Source organism: Acinonyx jubatus, chromosome D3 (genome assembly GCF_027475565.1).
Source record: "Acinonyx jubatus isolate Ajub_Pintada_27869175 chromosome D3, VMU_Ajub_asm_v1.0, whole genome shotgun sequence".
NCBI classification, from domain to species: domain Eukaryota; kingdom Metazoa; phylum Chordata; class Mammalia; order Carnivora; family Felidae; genus Acinonyx; species Acinonyx jubatus.
In genome coordinates, this window is record NC_069392.1 from 9,475,094 (window position 1) to 9,494,479 (window position 19,386).

At 42.7% G+C, this 19,386-nt stretch overlaps 2 protein-coding genes across 16 annotated transcripts in view; one reads left to right on the forward strand and one right to left on the reverse strand.

Annotated features, from left to right (window-relative positions):
* TMEM116 (transmembrane protein 116) overlaps positions 1-19,386 on the reverse strand; it is a 163,698-nt gene that overhangs the window by 44,477 nt on the left and 99,835 nt on the right. For 9 of the 15 annotated variants that reach the window (XM_053205667.1, XM_053205666.1, XM_053205669.1 and 6 more), the window contains one exon: positions 3,343-3,466. The exons of 4 other annotated variants lie outside the window; for them this stretch is intronic. In XM_053205667.1, the coding sequence (XP_053061642.1) occupies positions 3,343-3,466 (124 nt within the window). Of the gene's footprint in view, positions 1-3,342; positions 3,467-9,115; positions 9,846-12,111; positions 13,918-19,386 lie in introns of those variants that run through there. 2 more of the 15 variants (XM_027043836.2, XM_053205676.1) reach the window with 2 other exon arrangements.
* On the forward strand, positions 9,683-13,133 carry LOC128312333 (disintegrin and metalloproteinase domain-containing protein 1a-like). Its single transcript, XM_053205658.1, has one exon. It carries the CDS (start codon positions 10,010-10,012, stop codon positions 12,626-12,628), a length of 2,619 nt encoding a protein of 872 aa, XP_053061633.1. The 5' UTR covers positions 9,683-10,009; the 3' UTR covers positions 12,629-13,133.

Sequence of the window (19,386 nt, forward strand, 5' to 3'; positions counted from 1 at the left end):
AGGGTAAGCAAGGTGTTGGGTTAGTATGTGAATGACAAAGCCATGGGGACTCTTCTCACAGTTAGAAAACTATATTTAACATATCTACAAAAGAAACAGCAGAGATGGAATCATGGCTGACCAAGTGTTTACAAGCACCTGCCCGTTTTACTGCTGTAAACTACTTAACCAGGTTTCTTAAGGCCTTCCTAAGCTTCTACAGACACTGATCTTGTCACCACAGTCTGGAGTTCAGGAACTTCCACTGCTCTGTCGTTTTCTAGAGCAGATGTAAACCTGGTGTGGCATTAAAGGGCCGTGACAATTGGGTCCTCCTGTCCTTTGTCTCCTATGACTTTTGAAAACATGCATGCCCTCCTTCCTCACCTCAGTATGTCTGACAGGAAGGACCCGTGTCCTCACTACATGCCATGGCCACTTCCCACTCTGGGCTTTTGATTCCACCAAATGACCTTACTCTTCCCCACCCCTGCTTGGTTCAACCATCACAGCTCCGGACAGGCTCTTGAAACTGCTCCAGCAAACCTTTCTCTACTTTTCTGAAGAAAACATGGGTTCTCTCTGAGGATACTCATGGAAAGAACTAAGAGGGGAGTCAGTATGAAACAGACCATCAAGTGATGGTTTTCTACAGAACAGCAGTACCCATCCTTGTCCTTCCTTGAGTGAAATCTCCGATTAGTACTTTCAGCACAAGAAATGTGTTTACTCAGGTGACATGTTCTCAGAATCTCAAATTCTGGAGGTATTCATGCATTAGTAGAGAAATGGAAAAAAAGCCGTGTGAGACACAAAGGAGTGAGCTTCGAAGCCGCGACATTTCTTCTAGTAACGCGTTTCCAGTGGCTGAATAATCACAAGCAGGGTGTCAGTGCAGACAATTTCGCATGAAAAAGGTGCAGGAGAGAAGGCCCTCCCTCATGCCGTCCACTGACCCCTTTTCCACCCAAAGCCTTCCTTTATGGTCCATAGGTAAGCTAGGCCAGTAGAAAAATACAGCTATGCAATTAAGTATGTGAAATAAAGCAAAGGCTACCAATTCAGTGCTTTGTAAAAATAAGAATAGACCCCAACTTGGAGGTAACTGATGTGTCAGGATTTAAGAAAAGCCCACAGACAGGAATCTATAAAACTTTTGCAACAAAATGATACCAGTACATCAGATCCCCCAACTATTCAGAGTCTCTCCTGAAGTATTTACATTTTCTATCACAATATGAACCTAGAAAAAGAAACCATTAGTTTTATTCATGATTTTTTCCAAAACAGATACAATTTTTAAAAAATGTTTGTTTATTTTTGAGAGAGAGAAAGAGACAGACTGAGAGCAGGGGAGGGGCACAGAGAGAGGGAGACACAGAATCTGAAGCGGGCTCCAGGCTCCGCGCTGTCAGCACAGAGCCTGATGTGGGGCTCCATCTCACAAACTGTGAGGTTGTGACCTGAGCCAACGTCGGACACTTAACCGAATGAGCCACTCGGGCGCCCCCAAAACAGATACAATTTTTAATCATCTTTCTTGTCATGTTTGCCATTTTGATGACCAATGTAAATGTCTAGTAGTGTTTTACAAAACAATTTAAGCATAAGAGAAAACAATAGGCTACCTTTCCTAAGCACTGTGAGAGTTCTCTTCTCCTCCTTGGATGCTAAGAGCATGAGTGCCGTGTAAGCATTGAGTCCTGTGTTCTCCTAGCCTAATAAATCCAACCAGGAAGAACTTTCTGAGGGTAAACAGTAACTTTTTTTTTAAAAAGAAGAAAGTCGGGGCACCTGGTTGGCTCAGTGGCTTAACTAAGCATCTGACTTCGGCTCAGGTCATAATCTCACGGTCTGTGAGTTTGAGCCCCTTTTTGGGCTCTGTGCTGACCGCTCAGAGTCTGGAGCATGCTTCAGTTTCTGCATCTCTGTCTCTCTCTGCCCCTTCCCCGCTTACTCTCTGTCTCTGTCTCTCTCAAAAATAAATAAACATTAAAAATTTTTTAAATAAATAAATAAAAGAAGAAAGTCACCTTTCTTCTTATCGAGGGGGCTTTCACATTCCGTGTCCCTAAATCCTAAGCATTACATTCTAACTCACTGGTCTTGAACAGGAAACCTCACTTCCTTGGGCCTGGGTTTCTGCCTCAGTATGATGACCCACAAAGGCTACCTCTCACAGAACGGTTGAGAGATTAAGTTCGGTAATGTGTGTGTGTGCTGGTATCCAGTGCAGTGCTTGGCATACAGCGGGTGCTCGAATAAACACCGAGAAGATCTAACATCAACTGTGACAATGGCTGTAAGACTCTATTAATTGTACGTTGTTCCACAACGGTAAGGTCTGTCCACTCCTGAGTCATAATACTGAATTTCCTTTATACCTATGGCATTCTGACATACCCTATATATGGTCATTTGCAAACATATTCTACTTCCTCTACTAAACTGCAAATCTTGGGATGAGGAGGAATAAGATTTGGCTAATGTGGCAATCACTGCCTTGGGCCCAGTCCTTACCCACGTAAGACTGGTAAGGACTTTATTCTTTTCCTTAGACCCCTCTCAAGACCATAGTGGCATTAAAACAGTCTTGCTTCTTGGATCCTAAGTCACGGATTCTAGCCTTCTCCTTCTTCTGACTGTATCCTCAATCCTTAAAGTGCAAATGGCTCGGGATGGACCAAATTGGCACATTTGAGCCTTGCTGTCCAAGCCCAAGGCTTTTTATAGAATTCTAATTTTACTATTAAACTGACACGTGTCACTTCTCCCCATCCATCCATTCATTCATTCATTGTCTCACTCGTTCATTCGTTCCACCACTAGTGAGTCTTTACCTATGAACTGTACTACCAGTACAATAGACATGGCAGTAAATAAGACAAAGCCCCAGATCCCATGGAAATTTTAAAAAATTGTGAACCCAGCACAAACAAAAGGATAACGACATGATGTGCCAGGTTATAATCTGTGTGATGGAACAAAATGAAGCAGGGCAAGGGGAAGTAGAGTGATGTCAGGGTGGACTGTTATATGAAGGCAGTGGTCAGAGAAGACCTGTGTGAGAAGGTGACATTTGAGGAGAGACAGGTAGAAAGTAAGGGCAAGGGCGCCTGGGTGGCTCAGTCGGTTAAGCATCTGACTTCAGCTCGAGTCATCATCTTATAGTCTGTGCGTTCAAGCCCCCTGCCGGGCTCTGTGCTGACAGCTCGGAGCCTGGAGCCTGCTTCGGATTCTGTGTCTCCCTCTCTCTGCCCCTCCCCTGCTCGCTCTCAGTCTCTCTCTCTCAAAAATGAACACAACTTTTTCAAAAAAGAAGGTGACAGCTGAAGCTCAGCAGGTATCAGGGGAAGAACAAACCTGGCAGAGGGAAGTCTAGGTGGAAAGGTCCTGAGATGGCAGCATGCTTGGCATGTTTGAAGAACAGCAGGGAGGTCAGCATTATCTGGACACAATGAGCATGGTGGAGAGTAGCAGTTGAGGGCTGTGGGTGGAGACAGATCACATGAAGACTTGGTAAGCATTGGTAAGGAGTTATGTTTTCTATTCAGTGGAGATGGGAAGCATGGAGGGGCTTCAGCAAAGGAGTGACCAGAGCGGAGAAGTACTGAAGGATCACTCCATATGCTACATGATCAAGGAACAGGCAGGGGTAGGGCGATGAGCCACTGCGTGAGCAGAGAATCCTTACAGACCTTGGGATTTGCCAAGTGGGAGATATCAGAGGCTTTGAGGATGGTGGTTGAAGTGTCAGTGGTGAGAAGAGGCTAGAGTCTGGGAGGATTATGAGGTAGAGCTCAAAGGATTTGCCGTGGGAGCAGATGTAGAGTGTGAGACAAAGGCGGGAAGGACAACCCCAGTGGCTCCGCCCTGAGCAACTGCAAGAACAGAGTTGCCATTTACTGAGGGGCAGAGGAGTGTACAAAGAGCAGCCGTTGCACATGTTTAGTTTGAGATGCCTATTACACACCTAAGCGGGCATGCCAGCAGGCAGCGAGAGGACTGGGTCGAGAAGTCAGGAGGGAAGTCAGCCACAGATGTATATTTGAGAGTTGTCAGTATGGAGATGATATCCAAGCTAGGGACAGGCTGACACTGTCCTGGGAGTGCTCTAGGGAGACAGCAGCTAGAGAAAGGAACAGATCTGAGGACTGGGTGAGGACTTAGCTCCAGGACATTCCATGTGTAGGTGTTGATAAGATGAGGATTCAGGAAAGAAGTGGGAGAAGTGGCTGGTATGGTAGGGCTACCACCAGGAGAGAGCACTGTCCTGAAAACCAAGCAAGAACGTGTTTCTGGGAGAGTTTTACACTTCAAGCCCAGTCCACCCGCAAATTCTCTTGGCTCTATCATCAACATATATCCAGAATATGACCTCTTATCACCACCGCCCCCACCCCACTCTCCAGTGCACTGCAAGCCATCATCTACTCCCTCTTGGCCAACTGTAGAGTCTCTAGCTGGTCTCTCTGCTTCCACCCTGGTTCCCCTCAATAGCCTACTCTCCACCCAGCGGGCAGGGTGATTGTTTTAAAAGGCAAGGCAGAACATACCCATCATCTTTTAAATGCTGTCAATAGGCCCGTAAGGTGAGGACGGAGTGGTGATCGTTTGATTTGACAACGGAGAGTTACCCATTGGTATCCGGGAGCAGAGCAGTTTGGATGGATGGGTGGGAATGAAAGCTCATTCTACTGGAGTCAAGATGTAAAGGATGAGTCAAACAAACATCCGTGGAAGTGTTCAATGTCATCAGTATTCAGAGAAATACAGATTTGATAGCCACAAAGAGATATCACCACACACCCAAGATTGACTATATAAAACTGAAAACTCCAAGTATTGCTGCGGAACAGTGGAAACGCTCATAAACTGCTTCAGAAATGTACACAGCCGTGCTGCTTTTAAATAGCACTTTTTATTGTCTAGTTACATTCATTGTCTCAAGTACCCTGTAACTTAGCTATTTTACTCCTAGGCAAATACCCTAGAACTTGCTGCTTATTTGCATCATGTTACTGGACAAAAATGGTCATAGAAGCACTCTTCATAGTATTCCCAAAGAAAAGAACCCTGTGTTCACAGATAATACAGTGAATGTTGTGACTGATCCACAAAGAGAAATGCAAGTGTAGAACAACGTGGAAAGGAATGAGCTATGGCGGCACCCAAAAAGAGTAAGTGTAAACTCAAATACCATGTGGAGCAAAAGAGGCCAGCCACACTGCATTCCTATGAATTCACAGGAAGTTAAGAGGTAAAACAGGAAGATTTCCAAAAGGTTAAAGCAGGGTCCCCCCCAAGTCCCCTCCTCCATAAAGGTAGTCACAACACAGGCAAAAACAGTCAAAATCAATTTTTCGCCAGTATGAAAATTAATCCAAGACAGAACCATGTGAAGCCGGTTTGTTCAAAAACAGAAACAGTAAAGCAGCCAAATCTTGGTTAGAGCAGTGAACTCTGTGAAGTTTTAATTGCCCTAGTCCCATATCCCCCTTCTCCCTCAGGTCCCCACTAGCCTTGAAACACCACATCCTATCAACAGCAGTAGCTGTGAAAACAGGCGGCCTAGCACCCAGTGTAAGGGGCAGAACAGTTTGGAACTTCTTCAAAGGCCTCATGGCCATAGAACTGTTACTAACTTACACATCTGGCACTTCCCCAGAAAATCCCCATTCACAGGACCTGTCTTGCTATCAACTCTTAGAAGAAAACAGAAGGCAAAAGTTTCACGGCACTGGATTTGGCAAAGATTTTCCCAACTAATGACACCAAAGGCACAGAAAACAACAACAAAAAAAGACAAAATGGACTTCAAGAAAATTTTTAGATCTTGTGCATCAAAAAACACTATTAACACAGTAAAAAGGCTACTCACAGAATGGAAGGAAATATTTGCAAGTCAAGTATCTGAGAAGGGATTAACATCCAGAATATACAGAGAAGCTCCTAAAACTCAACAACTATAAAATCAACAACCTGATTCAAAGAATGGGCCAAGGACTCGAAAAGACATGTCTGCAAAGAAGATACACCAATGGCCTACATCGCCAATCATTAGGGAAATGCAAATCAAAAGTCCACTGAGGTACCACCTCATACCCATGAGGATGGCTACTGTCAAAAAACCCAGAAAAGAGCAAGTGCTGGAGAGGATGTGGAGCAACTTGGAACCCACGTGTGCTATCAGTGACAACGTAAAATGATACAGCCACTGCGGAACACAGTGTCGCGGTTCCTCAAAAGATCGGAAATAGAATTGCTGTATGATCCGGCAATTCCACTTCTGGGCATATACCCGAAAGAGCTGAAAGCAGGGTCTGGAAGAGATATTTGTATGTCATGTGCTTAGCAGCACTATTCACAGTGGCTAAAACACGGAAGCAACTTAAGTGTCCACCGACGGCGACGAACGGATAAGCAAAATGTGGTATACACATATACAATGTAACACCCTTAGAAAGAAAAAATATTTCTACTCACCATTAGAAAGAAAAAATATTCTGACGCATGCTACAACACAGATGGACCTTGGGGACATTACGCTAAGTGAAATAAGCCAGTCCCCCAAAGACAAATACTGTTGTGATTCCACTCACAGGAATTACTCAGAGTAGTCACAATCACAGACACAGAAAGTAGAATGGTGGTTGCGAGGGGATGGAGGCAAGGAGACCCTGGGGATGTATAGTTTACTGACTATGGAGTTTCAGTCAAAAGACGAAAAGAGTCCCGGAGATCGATAGTGGTGGCGGCAGCACAACATTATGGATGCATTTAAAACCAGTGAAGTGTGTCCTTAAAACCGGTAAAATTCATGTTCTGTGTGTTTTAATGCATTAGGAAAAAAAGAAGAAGAAAAATGAAATAGCCGTCCGCTCGGAGAGAAACACAGCACTGAGGAAGTGAAAAGACAGCCCACGGGATGGGAGAGAATACTTGCAAATCATCTACGTGATAGGGACTAATGCCCAGACAATATTAAGAACTCTCACAAGTCAAGGAGAAAGACACCCAATTTTAAAAGGGTATGGGATGTGAAGAGACATTTCTCCAAAGAAGAAATAAATGACCAATAAGAATACGAAGGGGGCTGTGCAATATTACTAATTATCAGAAAAGTGCAAATCAAAACTACAACGAGATACCAGTTTACATCCACTAGGATGGCTAAAATCAAAAGGACAGGCAGGAATGAATGTCAGAGGATGTGGAGAAACTGGAATCCTCACTTACTGCTGCCAGGAATGTAAAATTGTGTAGCTGCTTTAGAAAACAGTTGGGCCATTCCTCAAAAGGCTAAACACAGACTTAACATACGACCGAGCACCTCCACTCCCAAGAACCTACCCAAGGCAAATGAAAACATTTGTCCATGCAAAAACTTGTACTCAAATGACCATAGCAGCAGGATTATTCACAATAGCCAAAAAGTGGACACAATCAAAATGGTCATCGACTGATGGGTCAAAAAATAAAATGCGGTAAATACTCATTCAAAAAGCATGCGTAATTTGGCCAAAACGCAATGAGGAGGTACGGACACATATTACAACATGGCTCATCCTTGACAAGATGCGAGGTGAAACAAGGGAGTCACAGAAAACCACACGGGTAGAAAGTCCATTGCTATGAAATGCCCGGAACAGACAGTCATAGAGCTGGAAAGTACACTAGTGGTGGCCAGGGGCTCAGGGGAGGGGAGAGTGGGGAGGGACTGATAATGAATACGAGAGCTTTCCTTGGAGGGTGAGGAAAATGTTCCAAACTCGACTGTGGTGATGCCTGCATAATTTTCTGAACATACTACAAACCACTGAATTGTACTCTTTAAACTATGTGAGTTGTAGCTCAATAAAGGTGTCACTAAAAGACAAGTAAACTAAATTCCACAATTCTGGGATGCCTATTTAGGAAGCAAAACAATTTTTTAAGAAGTGAGAAAGGAGTTACCAAAAGAGAGAGGATCATGGTTCTCTCTGGAGCAGGAGGGTTTGTGATTGGCAATGAATGGTAAATGGGCGACTTCTGTGGAGCTAAAACTGTTGATTACTTCAGTGGAGTTGTACACACACAGCTATTTCTCTCCCTGAGTGAAATATATGTAACATCAGCCATCTTAACTGTTTTTCAGTGTACAGTTTGGTGGCATTAAATACATTCACACTGTTGGACAACTGTCACCACCACCCATTTACAGAACTTTTCATCATCCCAAGCTGCAGGTCTGCACCCATTAAACAAGAACTCCCCCATTACTCTTTTCCCCAGCTCCCGGTCACCTCTATTCTACTTTCTGTCTCTTGAACTTGACTCTTTGAGGAACCTCATATAAATGTAATCATAACATAGTTGTCCTTTTGTATCTGGCTCAGCTGTTCTCTTTTTAGTAACTCGCAGTAAAATACATTCATGTTTCATACACGTGTAGTGTTTGTGCTGTAATTCAAAGGAAAACATTTTGGAAAAGAAAGTTAGTGATGCAGGTTGGAACAGAATGTTTACACACCCTTTCAAAAAAGTTTCCTTGTGAAACAGAGAAGAGAACCTGGATGTGACTGGGCAGTGATGTGAACTGAGAAGGATGGTTTCATAAAAGTGAGATATTACAGCACATAGTGAGATAGGATACAATGGACAAACAGATGTTTAAGGTGTAAAAGAGAGAAGGGACCACTGGAAAAGTGAAGCCCATGAGAAACAGAATGCGAAGGTGACTCTAGATACAAACAGAGGGATAGGCCTCAGAGTGGAGCATGGACAATTTATCCACTACAGTAGGAGGAAAATCTAGGTACAGGTGGGCTCACCTGGCTTCTACATGTGGAAGTTCCCTTTCGATTGCTTCCATTTTCTCAGTGAAATGTGAGGCAAGAAGAAATTAGGGTGACCTGACCGGTGAAATGTAGGAAGAGGTACACATTGAGATCACAAATGTGCCATTAGTCAGCATGGTTGTGAGTTTTCCTGAAGACACTTTCAGCCATTCAGGGCAGGTGTTCAGCAAGTACAAACGAATAACATGCAACAGATGAGACATCAATCACAGCACCCATACCTGGGAGTCATTTATTCACTCAGTAAATAATTCTTGTTCATCTACTCTTGGACAAGCACTCTTCTAGACCTGAGGGTATAAAGGTGAACAAACAGAAGTGGTCACTGGACATGTAGAGGCCACATTCTAACACAGGGGAGACTTTTAGGATACCTAGTTCACAGCGGGCATAACCTTAGCATCATGCCATATGTCAGGGCCATCCTGAGAAGGGTGTGGGCCTGGACTCACCCACTGACATGCCCATGATACTCACACTCGCACATAAGAGGAGGCTGCTCTGTTGGCCTCTCCCATACACACTTTTGGACAGTGTCATAAACAGAACTTGAGGAACCGAGCTTTGAAGATGTTAAAACATAGGCGTATTGACCCGTGCCCCATGGGTCGCCAGCCCACTTGGGTCTATCCTGCGGCACAGGCCCACCACCCCATTTGCCTTAGCGAACAGACTGGCCTGGGAGATGTGCACGTCACTATAATGCCTCACTGAGGGATAAAGGACACTCTGAGTTATGACGTCCATGTGTTACAGAGCAAGAGGTTTAGAAGAGGGTAAGTGAGCAACAGAGGGTGCCCACCAAAGATGTCTAAGCCCCCTGGTCTGGAACACTTGGAGTTAGTCAAGCAACGGACAACAGGAGGGGTGGGGGCGGGGCGTTCCGTGTGGCACAGTTGAAGGAGGCATGCAGGTTTTGTTTCCACTCTCAAGGGATGGTCTTGCGTTTTAGAGTTCACAGCCCTTCGTGATTACATCACTCCACGGTGTCAAAAGGACCGTAGCCACGGAGCACCGAAGCTGATGCTGTGGAAGGAAGTCACAGAGAAAGGACGCTATCTGAAGGATTACAGAGAGATCAGAGAGACTGGAAAGGACACAGCCAGAGGCTGTGCCTCTCAGAAGTAGGCAGCAGCCAGCCACCCTTCCTACAGCCAGCATAGATCTGGAGCTAATGCCTTGACTCCATAATGCCAGACTCCCATGTGAGGGTCGGCGTGTCAGGGAAGGCTGCTAATGGACACAGGCCGCACACCATCAACCGATTCACAATGGCCATGCCAGTGGCAGCCTCTGTGAGACACTCTGCCTCCTCCTTGTCTTCGCTACAGAAATACCAAGTGGTTACACATGAGGCTGGCAGAGCGCTTCCGACTCGGGCTCCCCAAATGAAGGGCTCGAGGTGGGCACTAGTGGTGCCGGGACCTCCGTGTGTCAGGTTGGGGATCATGCTAGCGTTGGCGTTGATTTTCCTGCCAAGCATGTACTGTGACCTGGGATCTGTATATTACTCTTCTTATGAAACAGTCATCCCCAAGAGCCTGACAGTCAAGGGAAGGGAAGACCCAGTGGAAAAGGCATCCTATATGCTCTTAATGCAGGGCCAGAAATGGATGATTCACCTGAAGGCAAAGAGAGACTGTTTTGTGAAGGACTTTCCAGTCTTCAGCTACCACGGTGGCGTCCTGGGGCAAGAAATGCCTTTCATCTCACATGACTGTCACTATGAAGGCTACATAGAAGGAGTCCCGGGTTCTTTTGTTTCTCTCAACACCTGTTCAGGCCTCAGGGGCATCCTGATTAAGGAGGGGAAACCCTATGGCATTAAGCCCAAGGACACTTCGAAACGCTCTGAACATGTGTTGTACACGATGGCACACCAAGCTCGAGTCTCCTGTGGGGTCACTTCCAAAGGCAGCCAAGTGGCGCCTGCCAGCCGGCAGCAGGGGAGCAGGAAGCCTCACAGTCCACAGGCACCGTCCTCCTTTTGGTCACACACCAAGTACGTGGAGATGTTTGTCGTGGTCAACAACCAGCGGTTCCAAATGTGGGGCAGTGACGTCAGTGAGGCAGTCCAGAGGGTCATGGACATCACCGCTCTGGCCAACAGCTTCACCAGGGGGATAAACACAGAGGTGGTGCTGGCTGGAATGGAGATTTGGACCGAGGGGGACCTCATAGAAGTCCCGGCGGACTTGCAAGTTACACTCGGGAATTTCAACAGCTGGAGGCAGGAGAAGCTCTCCCGTCGTGTGAAGCACGATGTTGCCCACATGATCGTTGGACATCGTCCTGAAGGAGACGTGGGACAGGCATTTCTCAGTGGTGCCTGTTCAAGTGGCTTTGCGGCAGCCGTTGAGTCCTTCCATCATGAAGACGTCCTCCTGTTTGCAGCGCTCATGGCCCACGAGCTTGGGCACAACTTGGGTATTCGGCACGACCACTCGGCCTGCGCTTGTAGAGATAAACGCTTGTGCCTCATGCGTGAAAATATCACCAAAGAAGGTGGCTTCAGCAACTGCAGCTCTGATTACTTCTACCAGTTCCTCCGGGAACACAAAGGGGGCTGCCTATTTAACAAGCCTCGGCCCCAACATCGCCTGCGTAGGAATGCAGAGTGTGGAAATGGTGTGTTGGAGGACAGTGAGGAGTGTGACTGTGGACCTGACTGTGGTGATCACCGGTGCTGTGACCAAACATGTAGGCTGAAGGAAAATGCAAAGTGTAGTCCTGGACCCTGCTGTAATGAAACATGTGGATTTGCAGAAAAGGGATTCATATGTCGTCCTGCTCTTGGAGAGTGTGACCTTCCTGAATATTGTGATGGTACGACTGCAATATGCCCCCACGACACATACAAGCAAGATGGTACAACTTGTGAAAGAGTTCACTATTGTGTTCAGGGTGTGTGCAGGACCCCGGATATTCAATGTCTACATGTCTTTGGGTACCCTGCAAGGTCTGCCCCAGAAGACTGTTACATTTCCATGAACACCAAAGGAGACCGATTTGGAAACTGTGGCTTTCCCACATCACCTAGGTCAGAATACATTAAATGTGAGGATGAAAACATATATTGTGGGAAAATCATATGTACAAATATTAAACATGTACCAGAAATTAAACCTAATCAAACAATGATTCAGGTCCCTCATAAAGATGATTTCTGCTGGAGCATGGATGTCTATGACATTACTGATATCCCTGATAATGGATATGTGCACATTGGCACTCTTTGTGCCCCAGAGAAAATCTGTATGAATCGCTCCTGCACTGATCATGCTGTGCTCAACTACGACTGTGAACCGAAAGAAATGTGTAATGGGAGAGGAGTTTGCAACAATTTAAAGCACTGCCATTGTGAGGCTGGCTATGCACCCCCCAACTGCAAAACTGCAGGAAATGGGGGTAGTGTGGACAGTGGCTCTCCTAGTGCACCACACCCAGGTGAAACTCAAAACACTACCACTGTTCACAAAGATAAAGAAAATTTCTCAGACTATTTGCTCATATTACTCCTGATACTTTTGGGCACAGTATTGATAATTGTTTGTGTCATCATCCTTCGTAAATGTACAAAAGAAGCTCATCCAGAACCCACAGAAAAGGGTCCAGAAAAGGCTGTGGTAAAGCCCCCAGAGCCTGAAATACCTGCTGCAGAAAAGGCAGCTGAAGAGCCTCCATCAGAAGAGAAAGAGAAAGAGAAAGAGGAAGAGGAAGAGGAAGAGGAAGAGGAAGAGGAAGAGAAAGAGAAAGAGAAAGAGGAAGAGGAGGAAGAGGAAGAGGAAGAGGAGGAATCAGAGCCATAAGAGGGAGGAAGAAGTCAAATATATCAAACATCTCAAGCACTGAGTGGGAATGAAAGGCTCAGGGATGTATAGGTGAAGTGGGAATTGATAGCTCCAGTGGCTCTAACTAGAATTATTCAGTCCGTAAAAATATACTAATGTAGGAGCAGGGATTCATCTGCTTTTATTATTCATTTTAGTAACTGAGGTTTTATTTATTTAATATAGTAAATGTTTTACTACTTCTTACTTTTCCACGTTTCATTTGAACCCTTCATATGCATCTATAGACATCATTGTCTGCCTTGGGCCATTTTTTTCCATTCACCAGGAACTTTTTTAGGACACGTCATCTTTCATGTAAGCTGTTTGACATACATTACCACATGTACCTACATTTATTATTTTCACTTGTTTTTTCATTGCAATACCACTACATATTATGAGGACAGTTTTTAATGTGAGCAATTTGCCCTATAAATGTGCATTCAGAAAACGAGGAGTGTTTAAATCCAAAAATAAATAAAACTTTATTCAGATTATACATCTCTTCAGATTCCACTTGGCATAATTATTGAGTCTACTTTGTTCTGGGACTCTGTGGGATGTGCTATACCTGGTAAACCAGAAGACCCTGATTGTCAAGGGGCAAGTGTTGAAGTCATGTACCTTATCAAATCTGGCAGATGTTTAATATGACATATGTATATACAATTTATTACTTCCTGGTATTTCCAAGACCTTCCTATAGCCATCCTCACTCTTTATCGAAAAGGTTTCATTTCTTTTTCTTTTAGAGAAGCTTTCATAGCATTTCCTCTGTACTAATCTTCATGGGATGAATTTCAGATCTCCAAATATCTCATGTCTGATGAACATCATGTAGACTTAGCAAACTCTATTTATACTAATTTTATAATGGTATAGAGGCCCCTACCACAGTGCTAAGTATATGTACAAAACTAAAATTTTGTCTATTTTTAAAATTTATTGAAACTAATAACTTGTTGACTGACATCTGAAGCAATCTCTCCAATTACAGGTAATGGAGCTTAGAGGTGGTAGATATAACTTGGTGAAGACAGCACAAAGCAAGTGTAATATTAATGCTATTCATTCTGTGCTAGGAACTGTATTAAATACTTTGCATTCATTGTCTCAACTTAATCCTCCCAACTTCCCTATGAAACCTCCATCTTGTTCATGAGGAAGCAAAGAAAATTTGCTCTAGATCTGGTTAAGTAGTAGAACCTGTATCTTTCCTCAGGTATGACTCAGTCTCCATTTTCCATTTCTTCATGAGCTTTTTCCTGTGGTAAAAAGTGATGGGGAAGACACTCAATAGGTATATGCCCCTAATTGACCTCTATTATGAATTCCAAAATTGTGTAATCATTATTGATGAAAATGTCTTTTCTCCTATTACATCCTGACATCATGGAATGGTCATCTTATTTAGTGTTGATTGTAGATGCTTAATAAATGTTTATCCAGTGAATAATTAAATGGTGCTAACCATAAAATATAGGGCCAGATTCATTCCCTGGGCAGAAGGTCTCTTGCTACTCCTTAACACAAGTGAAATCTAGACACAATATCGATTGCTAAACATTTATAAATTGTCAAGTAATCAAAAGTTTATAAAATCTCAAATTCCAGCAAATGAAGTTTAAACCAGATTATGATAGTCTATGGTAGGGCAGGTGGCCAGTTTTAATGTGGGCAGGAGAAAGCAGATGTAACTTGGGCTATGAAATCTCTGTGTTCCAAGGGTCCGAGTTTCTTGTAAAGCTCAGGTGACAATTCCGCATTGTGTGTACTCTAGAAAGCACACCTTTTCACCTGACTCCCCTCCCCATCTGAGGGATTCTGACGAATACTTGTAGCACTATCCAATAATCTGTGTCAGTAGTCAACAGACAGCTGCTTTCCTAAAACTTCTGATGGTGACCTGCTTCTATATTTTGCCCATCTTTCCTGGTCAACTATTGTCCTTTCTGTGCTGCCTTAGGCGAGCGGAGACCCAGGCCCTTCCCTTAGTTCCTCAGAGCACAGCTCCATCCAGGCTCTACATTTTTATCTACATTTGTGGTTGAGGGGAACAAAGAGAAATTATAATATGGAAAAGAAAAACATTTGGATGCTGCAGATATGTATTAATGTTTCTAAGAGTCCAGGGGTCATGCCCAACTGGTGACCTGGATAGGCCATCTCTCTCCTTTTTGACCTGACCTAACATCCTTTATGGTTCCTGTAGGAGTGCTTGTGATAATATCCTCATTACTTGGAATCAGATTCCACCACATTCTCTGGCGCCCAGTGAGAAGGGGAAAAAATTTTTTTTTAATGACAACTGAAAACCTAGATCACGTCATCATAACCTCACATGAACACAGAACAGAGACAAAGCATGAAATTAGTTTGACAAAAATTTAGCTTTTTTATATGTTCAAACTTCATTTCTTAAGCTTATTTTTTATTTTTATTGATATACAATTGACATAACATTAGTTTCAGGTGTACAACACAGTAATTTGTATTTGGATATATTTCGAAATGATTATCACAATAAGCTAACATACATCACCACACATAATTTTTTTTCTTATGAGAACCTGTAAGTTCTACTTTCTTAGCAACTTTCAAATATATAACACAGTATTAGTCATCATACTGTATATTATATCCCCAGGACTTATTTATTCTATGATTGAAAAGTCTGTATCTCTTGACTGCCTTCACCCATTTCACCAATCCCTTCATCCCCTGCCTCTGGAAACTTTTCATTTGTTCTTTGTATCTATGAGGTATTTCTGGTTTTTGTTTGTTTTTAGATTCCACATGTATTTGAGAATATATGATATTGGTCTTTCTCTACGGACTTATTTCAAATTCTGTCAAGGTCCATCCATGTTGTTACATATGGCAAATTTCTTTTTCTTGTTGAATGAATATATATATATATATATATATATATATAATACTCCTTTATATATAGTAGATAAACATACATATATATTTTCACATTTTCTTTATCCATTCATCCACTGATAACACTTAGGTAGCTTCCATGTCTTGGCTATTGTCAATAATGCTGCAGTGAACATGAAGGTACAGGTATCTTTTCAAGTTAGTGTTTTGTTTCCTTTGGATAGCCAATAGTGGAATTACTAAATCATATAGTAGTTCTATTTTTAACTTTTTTGAGAAAATGCCATAGTGTTTTCCATAGTGGATGCACCAATTTACATTCCCACAAATAGCGCACAAGGGGTCCCTTTTGTCCACATCCTCACCAACACTTGTTAGTTCATGCATTTTTGATAATAACCATTCTAACAGGTGTAGGGTGATATCTCAGTGTAGCTTTGATTTGCATTTCCCTGATGATGAGTGATACTGAGCTCCTTTTCATGAACCTGTTGGCCACCTGTATGGCCTTTAAAAAATTTTTAACGTTTATTCATTTTTGAAAGAGGGAGAAAGAACAGGAGCGGGAGAGTGGCAGAGAAAAGGAGACAGACACAGAATCCAAAGCAGGCCCCAGGCTTCAAGCTGTCAGCACAGAGCTGGAAGCAGGGCTCTAAATCAAGAGCCAGGAGACCATGACCTGAGCCAAAGCCGGACGCTTAACCGACTGACCCACCCAGGTGCTCCTATGTTTTTATATATATAAACATATATATATATAAATAAATATATATAAATACATATACAAATATACATACATATATAGAGAGAGCGTGTGTGCACGTGCACCTGCATGCACACGAGCAGGAGAGGGGCAGAGAGAATGGGAGAGAGAATTCAAAGCAGGCACCACACATTCAGCACAGAGCCCCAATTCCACAAACATGGAGATCATGACCTGAGCAAAATCAAGAGTCAGACGCTTAACCAACTAAGTCACCCAGATGTCCCCTGGTAGGTCTTCTTTGGAAAAATGTCTATTCAGATCCTCTTCCCATTTTTTGATTGGGTTGTTTTACTGCTTTTTAGTCGTATGAGTTCTTTACATGTTTTGGATATTAACTCCTTATTAAATACATGATTTGCAAGTATTTTCTCCCATTCAGTAGTTGATGATTTCATTCTGTTGATGATTTCTTTTGCTATGGAAACTTTTAGTTTGATGTAGTTTCAGCTGTTTATTTTTGCTTTTGTTGCCTTTGCTTTTGGTGTCAGATCCAAAAAAGCACTACCAAGACCAATGTCAAGAAGCTTATTGCCTATGTTTTCTTCTAGGAGTTGTATGGTTTCAGGTCTTATGTTCAAATCTTTAATCAATTTTAAGTTAATTTTTGTGTATGGGTATGATAGTGGTCCAGCTTCATTCTTTTGCATGTGGCTGTACAGTTGTCCCAACATCATTTAAGAGACTGTCCTTTCCCCATTGCCTATTTGTGGCTTTACTGTCCTAAATTAATTGCCTATATGTGTGAGTTTATTTCTGGGCTTTCTATTCTGTTCCATTGACCTATGTGTCTGTTTTTATGCCAATGCCATACGGTTTTGATTACTAAGCTTTTGTAATATAGTTTGAAATCAGAAAGTGTGATGCTTCCAACTTTGTTCTTCTTTCTTAAGATTGTTTTGGTTACTTTTGTGGTTCCACACAAATTTTAGGGTATTTATTCTATTTCTACATAAAAATACTGTGAAATTTTTGTAGGAACTGAACTGAATCTGTAGATTTCTTTGGATAGTATGGGCATTTTAACAATATTAATTCTTGGGGCACCTGGGTGGCTCAGTCAGTTAAGCATCCAACTTCTGCTCAGGTCATGATCTCGCGGCTCATGGGTTTGAGCCCTGCGTCAGGCTCTGTGCTGACAGCTCGGAGCCTGGAGCCTGCTTCAGATTCTGTGTCTCCCTCTCTCTCTGCCTGTTCTGCTTCTCTCAAAAATAAACATTAAAAAAATAAACAATATGAATTCTTCCAACCCATAAGCATGAAGTATCTTTCCATTTCTTTGTGTCTTCCTCAATGTCTTCCATCAGCGTCTTACAGTTTTCAATTACAGGTCTTTCACCTCCTTGGTTAAATTTATTCCTAGGTATTTTATTCTTTTTGAGGCAATTGTAAATGGGGCTCTTAATTTTTCTGATAGTTCATTATTAGTGTATAGAAACACAACTGATTTTGTATATTGATTTTGCATCCTGCAACTTGACTGAATTCACTTACTAGTTCTAAATTTTCTGTTGGAGTCTTTATTACTTATTATTAATAATGTTTAAACTTTACAGCCAACATGGGGCTTGAACTCACAACCCTGAGATCAAGAGTCTCATGCTCTACTGACTGAGCCAGCCAGGCACCCTAGTGGAGTCTTTATATGTCATCTGCAAGTAGTGAGGCTTTACTTCTTCCTCTCTGGATGCCTTTTATTTTTCTTGCCCCATTTCTCTGGCTAGGATTTCCAATACTATGTTGAATAAAAGTGGTTAGAGTCGGTATCCTTGTCTTGTTCCTGATCTTAGAGGAAAAGTGTTCAGATTTTTATCACTGTGTATGATGTTATTAGTTGTGGGCTGAAACTACATTCCTGAGTAGAATTTTGTCATTTAGGGTGGGGTATTGATCAAAAGTCTCACTAAAATGTTTTCATAAAGTGAAATTTAAAAAAAGCAATCTTCCTCCACCAATGAAAATGCTTAACAACTTTAAAATAAGTTTTCACCCTGCTTCTAGACATACAGCTATCAAAATTTTTAAACTTAAAAAAAAATTTTAATGTTTACTTATTTTTGTAATGAGTGTGAGAGTGTGAGTGGGGGAGGGGAAGAGAGAGAGAGAGAGGGAGGCACAGAATCTGAAACAGGCTCCAGGCTCTGAGCTGCCCACGCAGAGCCTGACACAGGGCTCGAACTCAGGAACAGCAAGATCATGACCTAGGCCAAAGTTGGATGCTTAACCGACTGAGCCATCCAGGCACCCCTGAGCTTCTTTATCAATCCCTTCATTATATATGTCTTATGGCTCTAGGTGATTACTGTGAATGGGAAAATGAATCTTCCATTACCTTTCCCCATAAATATGCACAATCTACCACCTTATGTCCTGTTATGAAAAAATCATTCTATTCCAGAGACTGCCGGGGAGAGAAGCTAAACAGTTTGACCTTGATCTTACCTCTGAAATAGATCCTGTATCTTTGAAACCTATGACATAACTGTAATTATAGACATTTCAAATTATCAGTTTTTGTTTAATCAGAGGGGGATGCAAAATTTGCCTTTGTAGGAGAACCTTTTAGTGAGGTTTTATTTTAAAGGTCAAACTCAAGGCCTGTTCTTCATTAGAGTGGTTGAGACAAGACTGATTATACAGCTTGACTAAACTTATAAATGAGTGGTCTTCCATGCAGGCAAAGTTACATTCTTATAGAATTCGTTGTAATGTTGATCATTGAGAAGGAAGGATTTTGTGAGAGAAAAGTTGGAAGTTGGGGACTTGGGCTTTGTATAAAAGGGTGCAGGTAAAAGACTGAGGCATGAGAATGTCTGAAGGTACCCCAACCCCCACCCCGGAGGGGTAGCCTCTGTGAAGTCTCGAAGCATTGATGTCAAGCATCCATTATCCCCTGATTTCTGAACGGTAATCCCTGCTATTTTCAGAAAGCTTAGACCAAATACTTTTACAAAATGAAATCATATCCTATATGCTCCTTTTATTTTGGACTCCCTCCCTTTAGTAAGATGCTCTCTTGACTTATTTCGCTTACCATATTCTCTTCCACGCCCTTGACTGACTGCAGTTCTCCCACTTTATTCTT

What these genes read in the sequence shown, in the direction of transcription:
- LOC128312333 (XM_053205658.1), top strand. Translation starts at nt 10,010, where the DNA reads ATGCCAGACTCCCATGTGAGGGTCGGCGTGTCAGGGAAGGCTGCTAAT.